This window comes from Arvicanthis niloticus, chromosome 23 (assembly GCF_011762505.2).
Source record: "Arvicanthis niloticus isolate mArvNil1 chromosome 23, mArvNil1.pat.X, whole genome shotgun sequence".
NCBI lineage: Eukaryota > Metazoa > Chordata > Mammalia > Rodentia > Muridae > Arvicanthis > Arvicanthis niloticus.
In genome coordinates this window covers 33,159,690-33,182,084 of record NC_133430.1, presented here as the reverse complement: position 1 = coordinate 33,182,084, position 22,395 = coordinate 33,159,690, and the positions used below count along the sequence as shown (strand labels likewise).

The 22,395-nt window shown below is 47.3% G+C and overlaps 1 protein-coding gene across 4 annotated transcripts in view; it reads right to left on the bottom strand.

The window, feature by feature from the left end:
• Nucleotides 1–658: 658 nt before the first annotated feature.
• Dpf3 (double PHD fingers 3) overlaps nt 659–22,395 on the bottom strand; it is a 270,465-nt gene continuing 248,728 nt past the window's right edge. For all 4 annotated transcript variants that reach the window (XM_076921762.1, XM_076921764.1, XM_076921766.1 and 1 more), the window contains exons 9-11: nt 20,870–20,982; nt 10,759–10,840; nt 659–10,214 (exon numbers count right to left, since the gene is read on the bottom strand). In XM_076921762.1, coding sequence (XP_076777877.1) covers nt 10,144–10,214; nt 10,759–10,840; nt 20,870–20,982 — 266 coding nt within the window. In that variant the 3' untranslated portion in view covers nt 659–10,143. The remainder of the gene's footprint in view (nt 10,215–10,758; nt 10,841–20,869; nt 20,983–22,395) is intronic.

Sequence of the window (22,395 nt, the reverse complement as noted above, 5' to 3'; positions counted from 1 at the left end):
GGGGTAGCCAGGGGTTCTGAGGTAAAGGCTGCTCAATGCTCATATGCCTAACCATTTGCTCAGGCTCTGACATCTCCAAGGCTTCTCTCCTGGAATGGAAACTGAGTCAGGGAGGAGGAAGGGCAAAAAGAAAGAAGGCCCCGGCACATAGGCAGTCCTTCCAGACAGCCGACTTCTCAGGCGAGAGATAAAATCCAGATATGGGCTATTTCCAACCTGCGGATTCTCTTGAAGGTACTTGCAATAATATGCCAGCTCTCCAGGGAGTCAGAACCAATGTGTCCCCTTGGGATGAGGGAAGATATGCACAGCCTCCCTTCCAATACTGAAATACCAAGAGATCCCATACATCCCTCAGACAGGGCGGGGACATGACAACACCTTTCACAATGGGAGTCACAAGACTAGGACTTGACATACAAGAGAGAGAAAAAGCATCCCCAGGGGATGGGAGGACAGTGGCGTACACAGCTATACACGTGCCATCACAACACCACACCTGAAAGAGGACGGGGGGGGGGGCTGGGGGGCTGGGCTTCTTGTTCATCTGCTTGTTGCTGTGTTTGCTTTTCAGAGCAGCAAAGCAAGCCGGATGGAAATTCATCTTCGGCCCATTACACACAGCTTCCCAGTTCCGCAGCCCTTTTTCTAACCTCAGGAAAGCTGTGTCAGCCTTCATCCTGTGCATGGTAGCTAAGCAGCTCAAGGCAAAAACTCTAGGTTGTTCAGTCAGCAAGAGGCAGCGTGGTGTTGGGTCCCAAGGTCCAATGGGGAAAATATTGAAAGGCAGAAAAGGAAGCTCTTCATCTGTAGAGATTTCTGGGGATGGATGCTGATGGTCTCAGCCATCTTTTTGTGATTAAGATCCTGAAGGTGCTGAGGGGAGGTAAGAGATAGGCAAGCTTGTAGGAATGGTGAGAATAAAGTGGAATGGCTTCTCCCTCTTGTGCCCACTGGGAGAAGTTTACATCACCCCTCAGTCAGGCCACGAGATACCAGTGGAGACCCTATGATTCCAGAGATTAGAACACCAGCAGGGACCAGGGACCCTTTCCCAAAGCAGTCCACTGTAGTACATCCCCAAGCCTACAAGATACCCATAGTCAGCTTGGATACTACAGAGCCACAGAGACTAAACCAGCTCCTTCCCAAATGTGTCAACTCCTAACTTAACCCAAGACCTCTGTGCCCCTCTAGAAGCCAACGTAGCCGAGAGATTCCAAATCACAGGGCATCCTACCCTAGGGACCTCCTGCCAAAGTTCACTCAGGAAAACCCTGGGTTTAATAAACAGAGGTGGCCCTTACTAAAGCCACCAAGCCAGCCTTTCCCCAATGGGAGACACAGCAGGGATTAGCCTACTAGAAGAAGAAAATCAATTTTGTGTATCTTCCTGTGGAGGTCTTCCATGTCTTGGCCATCAGGATTAAAAAGTTACTTGAAAACAGCCTTTAAGGTTGTCTGTCCTCAGCCTAAACACATGTTGGGCAGGGAGGGGAACTGTGGTTAGGATTTAGCTCTGACCCTTTCTCAAACGAGCTATAGTGTGCACAGGGCAGACTCTCCTCAGCTCTGCATTTTCTAACTGTCCAGCAGGCCAGTCTCGGGATTGGAAGGGGTCTGAGTGTGCTAGAGTAGAGATGGGGTAAGGAGCTCCTCTCAGAGCTTGGTCCACTGGCTCTGGGGATCCCAGGGCCATCGTGAATTCAGGGACGGGAGGCTCATGGTCTGACCTCAGCTGCCTGAGGGCGATGCCACCAGTCTGGCTTGGACAGGATCCAGATGAGAGCCTTCCTTCTTCTTCTTCCACATTATCACTAAGGACAATGGGGAATCTGACTATTCAAAGGAGATTTGGGCCAAAGGAGCCTGACAAGTGGACCCAACTCCAGGGTACATTTCATGTTCTCTAGCACTTTAAACCCAGATTCGCAGCCAAGCTCCATCCTGGTTGTCCCTAGAGACCCTACAGTCCCTCCTGCTGAGAGCTGTGTGCTCCAAGGATCCAGTGGAGCTTTCTCTAAGACCACCAACAGATAGACCTAAGTCTGCTTGTGAACAGGCTGACCTAGCGTCCCCCAAGGTGGGCATTTCAGCTGGCCAAAAAAACACCTGGTGTGACTTCTTTGAGGAATAGCTAAAAGCTGAAACCTGGTTGTAACATGTGCAGAGAAGGCCCGGGGGGCGGGGGATGGGGAGATAAAAAGAAAGTATTCGTCTCCAATGCGGTCAGTAACGACAAGTAGGAGTCACAGCCTGAGCTGGGCTGTGGTGAAGAGTCTCTGGCCAGAGGAGGTGCACTGCAAAGGCTGACACTGGACCACACCCTCCAGCTAGAACATGTCAGAAACCAGCTCCCAGAAGCTGAGCCCAAGCCAGCAGAGTCTCTATGGGTGTCCGCTCAGCCCAGGTGTGAGGCTTTCACTTTCCCAGACCAGTTACTTCTCCCTACTGAGCATGCCCTGCCAACTACATTACCCTGACCTCCACGCCAGAAATCCCAAAACAGCATTTGGAAACAGTCTCAGGTCGCCTGGCTGCCTGACCTGCTTCAGCCAGGTGTGGCCATTCATTGTCCCCTGGACTCCAACGCTAAAGATGAACACCTTCCATGGCACCTTTAAGCTAAGGATATGTACCTTCTACCGTGGCTAGTGCCCAGGATAACAAATCAAAACAAGGAGCCTGAGGTCAATTGCGTTCTCCCCAACTTCCAGAAGGTGGCAATAGGTAGATGTTTCCACCTGCACATCACACGAAAATATGTTCAAAACAGAACTCACATACGGATAACCAACCCTGTCCCGGCGGTAAGATGCTTAACGGGGTCCCCATAGAATGTTTTAACATTTGCAGCTGATGATGCAACCCAAAGACTGGGCCAGGGTGAGGCTGCTTTCTCAGCTTCTGCAGACCAAGTACACTGCTTTGCACATATCCAGCCCCCTGCCAAAAGCTTCAGCCAGGACCAGCTTGCCCAGCAGTCTCTCTTGGCAGGCAAGAAATGTGTTCATCTGCCTCTGGGGAAGAAGTAGCCAGGGTGGACAAGCATGGCGGATACACGGTGGCAGCTAGGATGGACATCTTTTCCCCTGCCTGACAGAAGAGCACAAGGCTCCTAAACACATGACAGTCTGCTGCAAAAACACAGATTTGTTGGCTCCCCTAAATGCCACGTGGACCTGACACACTGGCAAGCTGGGACTTCCCTCCCCAACCCACCTGCTCTGCATCATCTCTGCTCTGGGATTCTGTTTGCAGGCTTCACTCATCTATTATCTGGCCATGTGTCTTTTGCTTTGTTTCCCCCCTAGTCCTTAATTTAGGTCTCTTCAACTACATGTTGAAAATGCGCAGGGGTATATTTTTCTTTTATGGCACTGTTTCCTCCAGCTACCCCTGCACTCTAGCATTTGTGTGGCTACAGGGAAGGTGGGAGGGGGTGCAAGGGAGGGAAGAGGGAGGAGAGGAAGAGAATGAAGGTCACAGTGGGGAATAAACATGAAAGAGAAAATAGAGTCAACAAAAACCCAGGCCTCATTCCAGCCATGAAGTCTTTGCACCATTTTGATAGTATAATTGAAGCATTTCCTTTTTCTCAAATCCTTAATATTCCTCCCAAAGAAACAGAGAGGACGGGGGGGGCGGGGGGGGGAAAGATGGGAAGGTCACGAGAAGCCATCTGTGGGACCCTGCTGGTCTATAGACTGGGCACTGCAGTCCTTGGCTGCAGAAAACTTCAGGGACAGATAAGGTACATCTTGCTTGGTGGCTCCTGGCTCTCCCTCTGGTCTTGGATCACTAGTGGCTTTTTTCAGGCCAACATACACCCATACCCACACATGCACACACACACACACACACACACACACACCTGTTCTCATCAACAGTATTAATATTAATACAACAATGAGATGGAGCAAGGTGAGCTAACAAGATGCAGTGGAAATATAGGGTGAAAATATAGGCTAAGTTCTCAAAGTTAGCTGCTGAGAGATATGAAGAACCCAGGGCCTCGTGGGGTCTCTCTATTCCCTACAGAGGCCTCTTTTTCCCCTCTGTCCCTTCCTAACCCCAGTTTTGTTGATTTGCCAGACCCAGTTGGGGCCGACCTGAATGGCCATCTTATTTGCTTTCAGGATAGAGGTCATTATTAGTAATTATATCTCTGTGGAAGAGGATTCTGGCTGCCTGCCAGCCCAATGCTGCCTTCCTCTGCTCTGCCCTGGGTAATGTCACCATCAGCACAAATGCTCCCAGTTCGTGGTGAGGCCAAAGATGGGGAAACTATGGAGTGTCACTCATTGGAGGCTGCTGGCCCCTCCACCTGAGGCTACCACAGACTCAAACAGGGCATCCCTATATCCCCCCTCACTCTATGACACACACCCCCACACACACACACACAGCTTCATCAGTGCCAAGGATCGCTAGTGACCAGTCAGGAGGCACAGCCAGGCTTCACTCAGAACCCAGTCAGACTTTCCAAGACACACTACTCCTAGTTTATAGTTTTCCTCCTCACAGTGGGAAGGGGGTGTCTGTCTCTTCGGAGAGACCGATTTAATGCAGAAATGACAAGGGCAAGAGCCGCCATCTCCATCTCAGGGTTTCCTGAAGTTGCTTCCTCTGGACCTCTCTCCTACTGCCCAGTTTGAACAGCCCTGAAGCCTGGCCTCCCCAGAAGTAACCGCCGTGATGGTCAAAGGGCCCCTTCCATCACCTTCCCACAGTCTCCTCTCCCTTCCCCATGACCTACTCCTCAGAGCAAATTTCCCAGTCCCTCTACCCCACAAGTCTCCAGGCTTGTTAGAAAACCACTGCCAGCTCTCAAAGACCCTGAACCAATCCATGATTCTCAGGCTGTTGTGGCCTCTGGAAGGGGAGCATAAAGACCTTGAGGCCTGAGAATGCTGGGAAGAGCCAAAGAGCACAACTCACAGGTGATCTTGAAGGCCCATCTGGCTCCTGACAAATTAGATTTGGTGCAGGAAGGGTCACGGTGGGGAGACTTGTGGACTTGGGGCAAAAACAACCAACCAACCCTGGGTCTTCCCCTTTCCTCAGCTGGGATACAGATAAAGCTGAGCTCTTAGAAGACCAGAAAGGGCAGCAGACGATGGAGGACATGGAGCCTTATCTGTTCTGTCAGGTGGTAGGGCAAAGGCTGGCCAGGCCTTCCTACCGAACCTTCCAGCTGCTGGAGTCGGGACCTATGGGCCTAAGCCCTGAAGCAGCAAAGCCTGAAACTGCTCCCATGCTCAAGGCTGTAGGCCAGGATCAAGCTCGCCCTGCTACCATCTGTCACCTGACCCTAGACAATCTAGATCAGTGGGGGTCTCAGCAACGTAGGTCCAAATGTCCCAGCGACACTCATCTGTGGGAGAGCGACACTCATCTGTGGGAGTGGAAAAATCCACAGAGACTCAGGCAGGAGCCTGGGGGCGGGGGGAGCATCCTTCCTACTTCCACTGAATGAGGGGCACTAGTCCCTCCCTCCTTGCTTTCTGATAGTCCCCCTGAACTAGCTTGGATCCAGAGTCCAGGGAGCCCACAGAAAGGAGAGCTGGCTCAGCGTCCACTCACCGCTAGGCAAATGTTTGGCTTTTGCTTCTTTTTTTCAATTTGTTTTCTAGAACTACAGGAGTGAAAAAAAAATGCTTGTCATGATAATTCTTCATACCCCCTCCCTGTCCCTCTGCTTACAGCTCCCAACAGGGTATACCTTCACCCCCACTTAAGGTTCCTTCCCATCTCTTCTCTTTATTAGGCTAACCCTGACTCCCCCACACCCCCAACCCAACTCAGGAATGCTGGTCTACTACAAGGGACACCAGTACCACTGCTGCCTGGAGCTAGGCCTGGGAACACACACCTTCAGTGGCAATGTGGGCATGACTGTGGCCCAGGAGCCAGCTTCTCCCTTGGACCATGACTCTGGGGCTCCTAAGGAGCACTAAGAACAGACAGTATAGAGTAGGAGGGAGGCACTGTCACCTCAGCACTTCCAAATGGAAGAGGGCAGGCAAGGGATGCTCAGGACCCTGCCTGGGCCACCCGCCAGCCAAGCAAGACTGCCTTGTACATGCAGGCTGGAAGAGGAAAGCACCAGACCCTCGCCTGTGCCTGTGGCAGCCTGGTGTTACTGGTGAGTTTTCTTCTATCCACTGCAAAACATAGGTTTTTCTGAACTTGCCCCCCAAAGGAAAAGAAAATACAGTCCTGTTGGTTTTCTTTCTTAAAATACCTGGACTTTACATGAATGGGCTGGAAGGGATTGTTCTTGAAGACTAAAGTGCACCAGGAATGAAACCCATATCTTCTTCCCCCGACAAAACCTCCTCTTAACTCCCTTGATTCATATATTTATTCTCTCTCTTCTCTCTTCTCTCTTCTCTCTTCTCTCTCTCTCTCTCTCTCTCTCTCTCTCTCTCTCTCTCTCTCTCCTTCCCTCCCTCCCTTCCTCTCCCTCCCTCTGTCCTTCCCTTCCTCTTCCCTCCCTCTCCTCCCTAATCACAGGAGGGTCTCTCAGGCTGAGCCAAGGGAAGCAGCTACTCTCTCCACCTAGACGCAGCTTCCTATCTGGCCCTGGGGCAGCCATGCACAGCAGTCTTAGGACTTGCTGGCTTCTGCCTCTGGCAGTGTGTGTGTGTGTGTGTGTGTGTGTTGGGGGGGGCTGGTTGGGAAAGAGAACAGGAGCTTCAGGTCCATATCTAGAGCTCCCCCCATCTCTCCTTGCCAGCTGTCTGTCCTGGGTTTACTACAGGCCCCAAATGCAGGGTCTCAAGAGAATCTAGAAAGAAATAGGAGTTTATCTTCCAGCCGGAGTTCTGCAGCAGACACATAAGGATGTAAGGCTGTAGCAGAGCAGAATAACCCTGTCAGGGACCCGAGGGGTCCTCAACAGAATCGTTGTCTCCCCTTAGTGACCTCTGGGTAGAATAACAGCCCCATTGTTAGCAAGGCCTGCACCATGACACTTCTCAGCAAGCACGACTTTAATAGCCCTGCTAGCTCTCTAGACAGGCCACACTTCTCTGCCTCACACTCCGTGGGCAGTGAGGCTCAGAGAGGCTAAGTCACCTGACCAGAGTTAACCAGCTAAAAAGAGACTACTTCATTTGAAGAAGTGCACAGTGCCCTTCATAGAAGTTGGCTCCCACTCCAAGTGGTTGATCATGCTGATGAGGTGTGTGTGTGTGTGTGTGTGTGTGTGTGTGTGTGTGTGTGTGTGGCTGGCTGGCTGGCTGGCTGGCTGGCTGGCTATATCTATCTGTCCACATGCACATGCATTTATGGTATCTTCGCCCTCAAGTCACCAAACCCTGCACATCTCCCATCATTACTCGAGCCCAATCATGGCCTGGCTTGTCTGTGGGAACTCCAAATGCTTTCCGAAGTCACCTTCTTGGGCCTAGAAGCCTTCTTGAAATCTCCCTCTTGATAGATGGAGGTTTACATGTCAAGGGCCAGGTTGCCCACGGTCTGGGCTCCTAAGCCAGGGCTGTGGCCATGAAGACCGTGATTGCAGTTGGTCGTTTATGTAACATTGTATTTTGGGCCCCTCTCAGTGTCAGTGTGGGATAGAAAAGGCAAATGTTTTCATTTCTATTTTACAGATGGGTACATCGAGATTTGAGGGTGCTAAGTAATTTGGCCAAGGTCACACACTATTCATGGGTAGAAGGAACACTAGAACCCTGACCCACTGACTGCTGCTCATTCCAGGGCTCTGAATAAGAAGATACCATTTTACTTTACTAATACCTTCTTTTTCTGATGCAGGAGGATGGCTCTGGAGACCTGGCCTGCCCTACTCTGATAGGACATCTCTAAGCTGAGCTATTCCTACTCTCTACATAGCGAACCAACCCAAAACCTCTGAAGCACAAAGGCTGAGCCCATTCTCCAGGACAAGTGAAAGAGAGGAGAAGGAGCCCCAGGAGCCTTCCTTAAGAGACTGAGCATGCTGGGCAGCCCCAGCGCCGTGGACAAGCTCCAACTGGTGCCTTGACTTGGCTAGGGAGGCATGATCGCCGTCAGCTTGGGTGGGCACGAGCATGGCTGGATACAGAACATCTGCATTTCTGTGGAGAACAGACTCATGTACACTCCAGAAGGAAACCTGTTAAGTCTTCGGGCCATAAAGGTGGAGGGGTTTTAAGACTTATTTTTTTTCCCACCTTTAAGCCAGTATAGCATTCCAGAACATTTGGGCCTTTTCCCCCCTTGAAATTAATTTAATATGACTCCCCAAACAAGTAATTAGCCTTTGGGGATACTCTGCTTTAGGTTTTGTGGGAACAGAGAGTCAGCAGAGTCTGGAGAAGGATATACCCCTCTGTGGAGATGGGCCATTCCGCCAGCCCTTCTTTGGGCCTTTTGAATCAACACAAGCACAGCAACCAGCAGGAGGAAGAAGAGAGCTTGGGAGGAGGAGAGAGATGCTCTCTGGACAGGGGCCCTTTAAATGAGATCATTTCGTATGCATGGAACTAGCTCTGAGGCCACAGGGCCCGCAGGAGAGTGACCCCCCACTCTCTTGCCACAGGTCATTCTGCAAAGAAGTTGCAGGGAGGGGCACACCGCTTGGTTCCATGCCAGGCTGCCCTGGGTCCACGTGCCAAGAGCAATTAGCCAGGGGGAGGATGACTCCTGTGGAGTGGCGGAGGCCATGCTGCAGCTGGGCAGAGGGGCCCAGCCAGCCCAGGTCTCCAGGGACTTCTTCAGGAGCTGAAGACTAAAAATAACCCAGGCCTTTGTTGCAAGCTGCTGGACCACAGCGATGGAGCCGATTCCAGGGAAGCCGAGCATGCGCAAGGGTCCTGCTCACAGGGACCTGCCCTTTGGGCAAATGATTTTTCCAGAAATGTGTCAGTTATCATGCTGCTGCTGTGATTCAAGGACGGCCCAGCCCATTCCAGCCCTCGAGGCTTCTTCCTCTGACACACAGAGTTCTTGGAATCTAGGCCTCCCCACATCTTTCTTCTAGAAACTTTGCTTCAGACGAGAGCCCATCCCATATGGGGGAGCTCAGGGTGCAAGAACAGACTAGGGTTCTGAATCATTGCCACCCAGTTACAAGTAATCACTGTGCCCAATGATCTGGTTAAGTGATGTTCATCTTTCCTCCGTTCTAAAATTTCCAGTCACATCTCAGTGGTCACTGGCAAACGTATATTACATGGAAGGAAGAAATTGCCCAGAAAAGAAATCCAAAATGTAGCATCAATACTGGAGGGTTTCTCAAAGCTATGAACAATCTCTTCTATCCAACACTGAACTACTGAATGGGCAGCCTTTGCCCACCTCTCCAGAGCTTGAGTCCCACACCCAGAGACTGAGCCAAACCTTCAGGCTCAATTCGGTTGGGGACAGGATCTTCAGCACTTTTCTGTGTTTAGAGACTGTGTTGTCTCACCTCAAGGACACCACAGTTCTGAAGGTCAAGGAACCACCTGGTCCCTCACAAAGTCCTTCTGAGGAACAGCAAATACTGACTGGTTATAGTGGGGGCCCCAAGTTTTCCTTCCATCTCCCAGGCCCTCTGAACCCCTCATCAAGTGGCTGTGCAGTAGATCAAGGCCATCACAGCTGTGGATGCGATCGCCGAGGCTCAAAAACTACCATTCCTCTTCTTAGCAGAGACTAAGGAAGCCAAGACATTTCCAAGTTCAGTCTTCAAGATGGCCTTCAAACATGGATGTTTCCAGGGAGACTAGAAAGAAGCAAGCGCTTCGCCACAGCATTTGGTTCCTCTGTGAAAGTTTTAGGATGAAGAGCCTAAGCTGAGGGTGAGGATGCTGTGTGACAAGTTCTTGAAACACAATAGAGGAAAACAAAACAAGAACCCCACCGAACAACACGGGTGGTTGGTGAGCAGTCACAAGATGGCTTCCTCTAAAATGGGAAGCAACCAGAGGGATACATGTGAGAGTGAACATGAGGTTCCACAGAGCTGGGGCTGGAATGCTCTTCAAACGTGCCAAGTTCCCGCTGGTAGAAATGAGGACATGCTGGCTGAAGTATGCTTTTTCCTTGTAGTTGGTCTGTGTGCACACACAGGAGGAGACCTCCATCTGGATTGAACAGGACTTCAGTTCAGCCTCTCTAGTGGCAGGCTGCATTCTGTGACCTGGGGCCCTAGGCCTGGCAGCCAAAGGCCGATGCTTTCTCTTTGAGCAACTCCCAGCATAAATGGCAGCTCCAGCTTCCTGTAAGAGACAAGATAGCACCAGTTAGCAGCATTCTTCTGAACTCTCAGGCCCCAGCACAATCGCCTCAATGTCTGGTAACTCCTATTTTCTTTGACTTTTATAATTCAGAGACCAAGTCTCTCTCCTGAAGGCGTGCAAAGTTAATCATTCGATGAAAAGGCGATGCAGAGCTACCAGAGCGATCGTTATAAAAAGCCTCACCCCTTAGTTGCACGCCATAGCCAGCCACAGTGAATCTGTACCAGTTCCCTTGATGCCCACCTCCCTCCTCCCCATGTCACAGCCACACATCTGAGAAATATGTCTTTGACCCATCCATTGAAATTTCATCTGGTTGCACTGTGCCTCAGTTTCCTCACGTGCCCTTTGTTAGTGGTTGGCCCCACCTCACTGGATAGTGATAATTATATGAGACAAAACCTCAAAAGCCCTTAGCGCAAGGTCTGCACCATAATAAGGGATCAATAAAACACGGGTGTGGCAGCTGTTGTTTCTGTTGTTGTTGTTGTTGTTGTTGTTGTTGTTGAGTCATCATCATTACCTTCTGGGGGCTCAGCCACCGGGGGATTTAAACAGTACATGTGATAGCCACGGTCACAGTCATCACAGAAGAGTAGCTGGTCCTGGCAGATACAGAGAGGAGGAGAGAGATGCAATTACTTGAGAACAGTATCTTCCTCCCACTTATTCCTCTCTCTTATTCCATAGATCAACTTTCCAGGCCCCGTTTGGGGTCCTCACTGTCCCTTAAACGTGGCTTGTTCTTTATTGACACCTAAAATTCACCCTCTGCCTCTCCAAATCCTTCAACACCTTTGGGCTTGTCTTAGTTAGGGTTTCTATTTCTATGATGAAACACCATGACCAAACAGCAAGGTGTTTTTTTTTTTTTTTTGGGGGGGGGCGGTATTCAGCTTACACTTCCACATTGCTGTTCATTGCTGAAGGAAGTCAGGACAGGAACTCACACAAGGAAAGAACCTGGAGGCAGGAGCTGATGCAGAGGCCATGGAGGGGTGCTGCTTACTGGCTTGCTCAGCCTGCTTTCTTATAGAACCCAGGACCACCAGCCCAGAGATGGCATCATCCACAATGGGCTGGGCCCTTCCCCCATTGATGACTGACTGAGAAAATGCCTTACAGCTTGATCTCATGGAGGCATTTCCTCAAGGGAGGCTTTCTTTCTTTCTGATGACTCTAGCTTGCTTCAAGTTGACACACAAAACCATCCAGTACAGGGCCCTCCTCAACTCATTATCTTAGAAGTCTTCCCGGATGGCTACCTTACACTCAAACTCACAGAGATTCCTTGTCCTGAACTCCTATAGCCAGTAATGATATGGCTTCTCTGCCTCCACCCCCACAATATGACAACGGCCTAACACATGGATTGAATTTCTACTCTTCCATCTGTGCAATGGACAACAGCTGTACTTGGTGGTGGCATCCGTGGCATTTCAGAACTCCATCAGGCTTTAAATGCAGGTGTCAAGAAAAGCCTCCTCCCTGGCTAGGGGCTGGAGCCTGAGGGGTGGAGGAGTAGGATTATATTGGTTGGTTCTAGAAGTAAAAAAAAATAGTCAAACAGGTGAAGGGTGGCGACAGCCTGAAGTAAGGCTGTGGCAGTGAAATGACGAAACAGTCATCACTTGGAGTGGAGGTCTGGGCTGTGGCATAGCTAGCTACTGGGGCACGGGCAGGAAAGTGGCCATGGGAGCTGGAGAGCGAGGACAGCCTCAACTATAGATCCAAGGTCACCAGGGAGGGTTGACCTGGAGACTGGAGATCAGGACAGAGGCCTAGGCCTGAGCTATGGCTTTGGAAGCTCATGCTGATTTGATAGCAAATGGAGGTCCTAGGAGAGGAAGGTCAGCGTCTGTGACAGCAGACGTCTCTGAAATGGTGTTTGAGGAGGGCCGTCCGTGAGATGCTATGCACAACTGTGTAGATGGGTAGAAATGTCGATGTTGAGGAAATGTGTATTTCTGAAAACAGAGTGAATCCATGGCTTTCACTGAAGATCAACGACCTTGAGGAAAGTCAAGAACACGCTGTCACATCAGCATTAAGGGACAGCAGAGAATAAAGAGACCAAAAGAAGCCCAGTCAGGGAAGAGATTGAAAACTAGCATACTGGCTTGTCTCCCAGAAAATACACCATGGCTTCAAAGCCAAAGGAAGTGGTGGAACAATATGACTGTAGAACGATGTGATTTGATTGTTGCACAAAGACAAGTGACTTTAGCAGTGATGTCCCTACTATAGCATTCATACAGGCTACAAAAAAGGAAGAACACCTTAGACTGGACTCCCTGACCTTGCCCCCACCCCTAAAGAATTCAAGTGTATGAGGGTACGAACACGTTTGTCACATGTAGTTGTCTGGCACTGCTGTTCCTTCTTTTCTGTCTCCTTTTCAGAGAAAGGTTCTCTCATGCTAACACCCAGATAAAATACAATCTTAAAGGAGCTCTAACTCCCAAACCTAAGAAGCTGGATCCATGGAAGGCTACAGTGCTGATGGGTAGGAATCTCATTCTGGGACCCGCAGGAGATGCGTAAGAAAATCTCCAATGTCCTAGCAACAACCCTACTCTTGAATGGACTCCCACTAAGGCTCTGTGTTAACACTCTCAATAAGAAGACCAAAGTCTAGACTCGATCCGAACACTAGCCAGAAAGAGACCAGCTGAATAAAACAAAGAACCATGAAACCTTAGAGTATGGCTGTAGATCACTGTGGAAGGACTTCTGGGATATCCAATGGAAAAAATCAGAATGGAGAAAACACACCTATCTCTTACCATTTGGTTGTGGATTCAGTATACAATATGCATGCTTACATTTAAATGAAATGTAAAGACAACCTTCATAATTTGAAGTGGTCATATGTCAGCAAAGAAGGAAGTGGAAGTTAGATTTTCCTGAATACCTCATTTTTTCTAGCTTTGTTTGTAGAACTATTTTGTATAGTCTCAAAACAAAATTAAAAATCTTACTCTGCTCTTAAAAGTGAATTTGCCACACGTGAATATATTTGTATATCCATCTAGTGACACAACTACAACTAGCAAGTATTTTGGGTGACTACTTATCTTTTTTTATATTGGTTTTCATTTGGTTCGGGGTCTTGCTGTATAGCCTAGTCTGGCTTTGACCTCTATCTCTGCCCCTACCTCCAGAGAACCCAGCTAATACGTGATCTTAACAACAAAGATAGGTGTGTGTGTGTGTGTGTGTGTGTGTGTGTGTGTGTGTGTGTGAGTGTGTGTGTGTGTATGTGTGTGTGTGAGTGTGTGTGTGTGCGCGAGCGTGTTTCAGCAATTATATTAGTGATGATAATATTGGAACTGGTCATCTGAGATAGCTTGTTGTATGTGTATCGGATGTGTGATGGTAATGGTATCCACTGAGAAGTAAAACGTTTTACACGACTGAAGGAAGGCAGAGACATGAGATCAGAAGTAAATTAATAGGAAAACTGCACAACACTAGAAATAGTTCAGTAAATAAATGTTGTACTTTATCTTTTAAATAAACAAAAATATGTTCTTGCTCTGCCACTGAAAATGTCTGGAAAAAATGGCCAACACTGCAAACAGCAGCCCCTCTAGACCAGCAGTCTTTGGGAAGTGGTGGTTTTACACTATCACATGAAGTGTATAGATATGTTTCTTTGTCCAAAAGCAAGGAAGCTACCAAAAGCTCTCATGATCATGTCGAAAGGGCTTAGGCTCCAGCCTGAATGTCCCCATGGACTGAAGAGAATTTTACTGCAATGGATGGAAACAAAATATGTTTAAGTTCTTCAGCTGATAAAGGTAGTATTTTTAAGACCGGGGAAGATGTTAGGAAAATGGGTCATTTTCATTTACTTTGATACCACTGTAGACTTAGAGGAAAGTTGCAGACATGACAGTTTCTCTACTTTCTATGCAGCTTTTGCAAACAGTAACATCTTACACATTGCTGGTAAGTGTTACTAACTGGTCTACAGAGAAGGTTCTGGTTTCCTCAGTCTTCTCCCTGGCTTCCTCTTTCCCAGGATCCTATGCAGCACTTACTCTCTTGTTTTGTGGGGGTGGGGTCAGTTTGCTTGTTTGCTCTTTTACCTATTTATTTGGGGTGGGGTGCATCCTATAGCACCCCTGTAGAAGTCAGAGGACAACTCACTAGAGTCAGCTTTCTCTTTCCACATGTGGGTCCCAGATGTCAAACTCTTATCCTTGAGCTTGGGGGTAACTGCCTTTACTCACTGAGCTATCTCTGTTTGTATCTTGAGGGACAGGGTTTCATGTAGCCCAAGCTGCCCTCAAAATCACCATGTAGCCAAGGACAACCTTGACTACTGACCCTACTCTTCTACCTCCAAATGCTAGGGTTACAGGTGTGAGCTACCACTACAAGGTCACACAGCACCGGAGACAGAACTCAAGGCTCCATGGCTGGTGCAGAAACACTCAGCCAAGTCCAGCTACATCTGTCCCTACTTGTGTTTACTTGTGTTTACTTGTGTTTTCTTTGTGTACCTCAATCTGTGATACTTCCAGTTTAGCTTTAATTGACCTTGACAAATTTTAATTAATAAATTGTATTTGTTGGCGACTTCATACATGTTTATAATCTATTCTGCTTGGGCTTCCCCACAACCTCTCTCTTATTTCTCTCCCACCCCTAAGAATCCCCACTCTATCTTGCAAATCTCTTTCTCCCATATTCATAACGTTTTGTTTTGTGTCTCACACAGTTTAACTGGGGCATCTGTGTGACCCTAGCTTTGAATCTATCTATTAGAGTCTGACTGGCCCATCAGTCAGCACACAAGTGGATACTACTCACCCCCCCCCCCCATCACATTATTTGTTACTTGCCCATATTGCAACAGTGGCAGAGTCCTGTGAGTACCTTTCCATCTGTAGCTGACTGCTAGAAAGGTCTGACTTGTGATGGCCCAGGGCCAGTACACAGTGGCTCTGCATTCATGGCTTCTATGACTTGGCCTATTTAGAGGATAGCATGTCAGAGGCCTCATCTATGGTGCTTACACTCTTCCCACAGTGTCCCCTGGTCCTGAAGAGGGCACTGTAAATGTTTTCCCTAGGGCTTTATATTCTCAACATCTTGTGGCACTGAGAGTCTGAATACACCTCTGTCCACTAAAATCGGACACTTCCCTGCTTACGGCTGAGGGAAGCCTTCATAGACACTCAGGGTCTGTTTATGCTGTCGGGAACATGATGCTTTTGAACGGTGTGGATGAAGATTTTATCAACATCGCTGGATGTTTTGGACTAGATTTTTTTTTTCCCTGTATGAAGACTAAGGTGGTGACTGGGAATGAAATTACTAATTTTCCTTTGGTACTGCACAATCGGAGATTATTTTGAGTTTGTGCAAATATCCTGTTTCACATAATTTCACTCACTACATTTTAAAAAATAATGTCATGGTTCTTGCCTAACTGCAGGCTGGCCTCTGATTTCTCCTTCTGTGTTTATTCACTGGAACACTAGTCTAAGGAAGTGTGTTCTCTCTTCTTATCCCTCCCTCTCTCCCTCTCTTCCTTCATCTATCCTTCCAACTTCATACTATAAGAATGGATATTTGTGTATTCTTTACATTACAAGACAACTGTATCATCATTTTCTTTCTCACTCGTTCCTATTCAGCCATTAAGTGTTCCTTCAGGTTGGTTCTTTTTCCTTTAGACACACTCCACTATTTTTTTTTTCTTACCACAACCCTATTTTCTATTATCACAAGATATTTCAGGCATGTCCTGTGAAGTTGGTACCTGAGCCCTGACACCAGTCATTTCTCTAGGGATCTCTGGCTCTCTTTACTAGAGAATACTACTTAGAACCGACCTCTGGGAGTTGTGTGTCCTCATTATTTCTAGGTCCTTACTAGGTCTGAAGATGGGCAATGTCATCTTTGTCAATGACAAAGGTCTATGTAAGCTTGGTGCCCAGGGCAACAGTATTGGGGACGTGCCAGAGGCCTCAAGGAGGTGGGGCCTAGTGGCAAGGCTTTAGATCACTGCAGATACACTTTGAAAGGGACTGTGGGACCTGAGTATTCGCTCTCATTCATATTCTCCCCCTTCCTCCTCCCCTCACCTTCCCTTACTCTTTCTTTCTCTTTTGTTATATGACTGCTTTATTCCCTGTTACATGCATTTCGTGTTAAGTATCCTCACCAAAACCCCAACTTGGCCACTTGATTTTGAACTGAAACTTTTATAACCTCCAAAACCATGAGTTAGATAATTCCTTTCTCTTTATAATGTGTCTTAGGCACATTGCTATAGTAGTGAGAAGCTGACTAACTTTGCCAACAGATCTAGGAAATAAATGTATGCATAGGGACATATGAATGTATCCATATTGAGGCCTATATTTATAAACATAAAGATACTTCCTATATTAAAAAACCGTGAGTACACACACACACACACATACACACACACACACACACACACACACACACACACACACACACACCAGACTAAAGTCACAGGCTTCAGGCTTGTCCCCTCCTGTTTTATGTTATTCTTTTTTTTCCCACTTTCCATTTTATTTTTAAAATGTATGTATTTATTCACTTTACATCACAGTATCAGCACTCCCTCTCTTCCCAGTACCCCGCCATGAAGATCTTCCTCCCACTCCCTCCTCTGGGTATCACCTCTAGCCCTCCCCAACTCCAGCTAATCAAGTCACTGCAGGACTAGGCTCATCCTCTTGCACTGAGGCCAGACAGTGGTCCAGTTAGGGGAATGGAACCCATAGGCAACAGATTCAGGGACAGCCCCTGCTCTAGTTATTGGGGGACCTGTATGAAGGCCAAGCTGCATATCTTCTATATATGTGCAGGGGGCCTGGGTCCAGCCCAGGCTTGCTCTTTGATTGGTGGTTCAGTCTCTGGGAGCCCCCAAGGATCCAGTTAGTTGTCTCCGTTGGTTTTCCTGTGGAGTCTCTATCCTCTTCGGGTCCCTCAATCCTTCCCTCAACTCTTCTGTAAGAGTCCCTGAGCTCCATCTAATGCTGAGCTGTGGGTCTCTGTGTCTCTTTCCATTACTCTGACTTTTAGATCCATGACTCTCCATCACAACCGTCACTTATTTAGACGTAATACATGTGAAATCGTTTCAGAATTACTAATCTATATACCCATGAAAATAAATGTCTTAGCTAGCGCACAGCATTGGTCGTGCAGCTGTGTCTGTCTTTAGTCTTGCAGCGCAGTCAAAAGACCATTTTCCCAGACAACTTAGACTGACTATTCTCTCCGCTCCTCCATCTGGTCATGCTATCTGCTTGTTGTATAGCTGGATTCATTGGTTACTGTTTACTCCAGTTTAGTTTCCCTAGCCTCCTGGTTAGCATCAAATATGTATCAGTCTGTGGCTTTCCCTTGATCCAATCCAAAATGAGTATTCCCAAGGCCATGCTGGTCCTCCCATATCCCTACCCAGCCCTACATCACATCTTTCTCCTCCCCATTTCCATCCACTCCTGAAGATAACCACCCCGCCACCTCCTTGTTTGTTCTTTTACATAAGTGTGCATATATGTATGTTTCCTTATATAACATTTTCTTTACAATAAATTTACTATCAATAGATGTTGGTTTAACTTTGGTTTTGTCCGCTTATGAAAATTATCACACATCCAGGCATAGCTAGCCTCCTCATTCTTTATACAGCTGCATAGTACTTCATCGCTCAACCATCCTAATACCCAGCTGATCGTTTTTCTATATGTATGTACATGGAGGTTATTTCTGATATTTTTAATTAATAAATCACCTCACACACACATCTATTCATATAGTGGGATTTACCTCCCAGGATAGATTCCCACAGATGGGCTGGCTCAGTCAAAATTAACTGTGTAGTAGTTTTGTTAGAGATTACCAAATCCCTCACCACAGAAGGGCTATACGTACCCTCCAGTGCTAGATGCAGGAACCGATTACCCCATAGCTTCACAAATTGTTATACTTGAAAACTTTTGTCTGTCAGATAGGCGAGAAACAGGATTTTGATTTTGTTTTGAGTCTCTTTCATTGTGAGTGTGTTTGAATATTTATTTCAAGGCTTCCGGCTCATTCTCCTATTGTTTATAAATCATCTTTCATGAACGTTTCTCCCTGTCTATCAAGTTCCTGCTTCTCTGGCTCCCATTCATCAGAGCTCTTCATATCCTAGGACCACTGGACTTTCGCCTGCTGTTACAGATATATCTGCCCAGCTTGTCAGTCATCCTTTGACTGAATCGTGGTTTTGACTATGCAAATTTTCATGGAGTCTAATTTCTCAGTATTTCATTTTATTGTGTCTCTATTTTTGAGTCAACTGGAAAACCTTTCTCAATGTTGAAACGAAAGAAGAATCTGGTACTGCTCTGGTCTTACTTTTTACATTTAAATTCCTAGTCTATTTGGAGATTGTTCATATGTCTGGTGTGAGATAGAAAGCTAATTTTGTCTTTTCCCCAATGGCTCCCCTATTGTCCCAGCATCATTCATTAAAAGTCTGTCTTTGACATGGCAATTTTAGCTGCAACCTTTATCCTGTACCATATTCCCTTATGTAGGTGGGCCTATTCATAGGCTTTCTATTCTCTTCCAACTGAACTGTTTGTCCATTCACACATCACTACCACCCTGTTCCACTCTGGGGGCTCCCCAAAGGGTTTAAAGTCTGCTGGTTCCTGTTTTCAGCACAGTTTATCAGAATTTCTTGGCTACTTTCTTTTTTAAATCAGGGTTTTATGTAGTCCAGGCTGGCCCAAAGGTCACTGTGTAGGTAAGGGTGACGTTGAACTTCTGATCCTCCTGCTTCTACCTCCCAAGTGCTGTGATCACAGGCATACACTACTCTGCCTGGCTTCTACTGAACTGAGGATTGAACTCAGGACTTCTTGCATACTATAAAGTACTTTACAACCTAGATAAAACCTTGGCCCTTCCTCTGCTATCTGAACCTCCTCCTCCACCTTCCTCTTCTTCCTCTTCTTCTTCCATAGGAACATAAGTATCACCTTGCCTAACTCCACAATGCAAACTTATTAATATTGTTGTTGCTTCTGGTATCCATTTGCAAATTGACATGGGCATAACTGATGTCTCTGCAGTATTGAATCGTGTTATATCATGGGACATCACTCCACCTGACCTTTGTGGTTTCACACGTACTTAAATTTAGTTTTTACTTTTGTAAGATTTATTTTTAATTATGTACATGTCTATCTGTCTGACTGTCTATGTGTGGGTACGTACACGCGAGAGCAGGTGTTGGCAAAGGCGAGAGGTGTCTGATCATGCAGAGCTGGAGATTCAGACAGTGGTGAGCAGCCTGGTGTAGATGCTGAGAACAGAGCTTGGATCCTCTGCAAGAGCAGTAGATGCTTTAAACCACTGAGCCATTTCTCCAGCCCCTAGTTTTCACTTTGTAGATTCAAGTTGGCCCTATCATTGATTCTCTATGGTTTCCCCAGCATACTCCCACATCACATGAAAATAGTGTCTTAATACAGGTTAAATAGCCCACATTTGGAGTGCTTGAAGCAGAAGTGTTTCCTATCTGTGTATGTAATAAGGCTTCTTTGAGTTGAAATCCAAAAAGAAAGACAAAGTTCCTGTGTTTTGTATATGCATTACACACTTGTCCTAAAGGTGATTTTATACAATATTTTTAAATGATTTTATGCATGAAATAGAGTTCTGTGCTGTACAGTTGTCTACATGCTGGTAACTGTGAAGCTCTGGCTTGCGGAGCATCCTGTGGAACAGCTGGAAAGATGGCTCAGTTGGTGAAATGCCTGCTGCCCAAGCGTGAGGACCGAGTTCAAGCCCCCCCGCACCCGTGTAAAAGTGAGGTGTAGCAGTGCACACCTGACACCCCAGCTTTGGGTAGAGGAAGCCATGTCTGTAGATAAAAGGACCCCTGGAGCTCATTGGCCAGCCAGGCTAGCCCAACTGAGGCATTCTGGGATCAGTAAGCTATCAATCTCAAAAGTTAAGGTGGGGAGCGACGGAGGGAGAGAGATAGCTGATATGGAAATCCAGACTCCACACGTGCGAACACATGGGCACATACCTACACAAACATATAATGCACACATAAAGGATAAAATAATTGTACTTCTGACATAAGATTGGACACAATGTCCACGGTTGAAGCTGGGATAGAGTGTATCAGCTTCCTTACTCTCTCAGCCTTTGTACAGGTTTGAAATCATTCATGATGGAAAAAAAAAAAAAAGTTGTTGAGTATTTTGTATTTTTTGTATTTACCATGTCATCCAAGTGAGATTATGCACAAGAATATGAAACAGCCAAGAGCATCCCACTCAAAGCACTGGTCATCACCATAGGCTCTGAACTCTGGAGAGCAAGTGGCCAGGCTGTTAAGGATAATGGCCCAAAGGGCATTCCCTGCTGGTGACCGCTAGCATCTTTTCCTTAAGATACAGGGGCCCCAAGGCCCAAGGCAAAAGTACAAGGGTCCCAGAGGTTGTAGAGGTTAGAAAGACTGTCATTTTCTCCAGGAACCCAGTGCCCAGAGTTCTGTCTCCCCTCCACCTCTCAGAAGGCCTGCAGCCCCTTCAGTCTCTTCCTGTCACCAGGACATAGTCCAAACTCACATCATTCTCCGAGGTCCCACACAGGATACAGGACTTGCACTCAATGCACTGCCACTTGTAGGTCTTAACTGCCTCGGTCATATTCAGAGTAAACTGTAGGCAAGTTGGGTGACCTGAAAGAAGCCAGAGCAACAGTGTTAGGACAGTGCCAGTGTGTAGAGAGGCAGGGGAATCACAGGCTGGGAAACAGACTGGGGGTCTGAATGGGGCTCTACTCTCAGTTCTTACCACTACCACCTCCAGTCATGTCAGATAGAGGCCAAATGGAGAGACAGGCATTCACCCTCTTATTAAGTACCATCCAATGTTTCTTACCCTGAGAGCCATGCTCCCCATAGGTGTAACAAGTAGAGCAGAAAGCTGTAACCAGAAAGCACTAAAAAGTGTGTTATGGTGCACACAGCCCAAGGCAGCCTGGTAGGAAATATTAATCAGCATTACCTCTGAAGCCCCAGATGAAGCCAGAACAGGATGACTTATCAGAGCTACTTAGAGCTAGGACCTCCTGTTCATACCGCCTGAGTATGTCAGGACCATATAAGGTTAGCAGGGAGAGCACTGAGGGGTAATAGATGGCATTTTTGTGGTTACCTTGAGTATCCAGGCCCACAATGAAGAGATGGGCAAAAGCCCAAACCCTGAACAGTCATGGGGACACAAGAAGAACGAGATCTGTCAGGGAAGGCAAGGGAGTGACTATCTCAGCAAATGACCAGATATGCTCAAAAAAAACAAAACAAAACAAAACAAAACAAAACAAAAAACTATCTCTACTTCTACCTCTGTTCTGCATCTCAAGTGTCATAGCTGGATTGGGAGAGGGACTTTAAACTGTGATCATAGATCCCATAACACTGAAGGAATACCTGAGGCTTGACCTACCAATCAGACTCCATCAACCCCTCAACCCCCTGAGTCTGAAGGGCACAGCCAACAGTGAGTGGACAGCTGGGAGCTACAGAAAGGACAGACCCTTGAGCTTCTCATTGTCATGGAGGAGAAACTGGATGGGGTTCCCAGGTTTCCCAGTGCTGTGACCTGGATGGACAGAGCCCAGCACTGACTCTGCTGTAAAGAAGCAGCAGCTTAGCCCAGGGCCTTCATCCTTCCCCAGAGTTCCCTCTGCACAGAGTGTTGTGCTGCCTCTTTCATGTGAGGGATTTTGTCCTTTCAAGGACACTATAAATGGAGGGCACCAATCACAGTCAGCATCACTTACCAAGTGTGCTCACAGATAGACTTCCAGGTGCCATCCCTGCCCCTTAGCAGAGCCACATCCCAGCAGGAACCCCATCTTCGGAGAGCCCATCAGATCATGCTCATTTGGGTGAAATAGTGACTAAGACCATCAGCATAAGGACCTACCAGATCTGGGGCTCCCTAAATATAAACCACACTGAGGTTTCTGAGTGTTAGCACCGGAGGAGAAATAGCCAGTGGTGTGGGGACAGGGCAAGGAGAAGAGGCCAGAACAAAGCCTTAAATGAACACTCTGCACAAATATCCCATTGATTTTTCTGGAATAC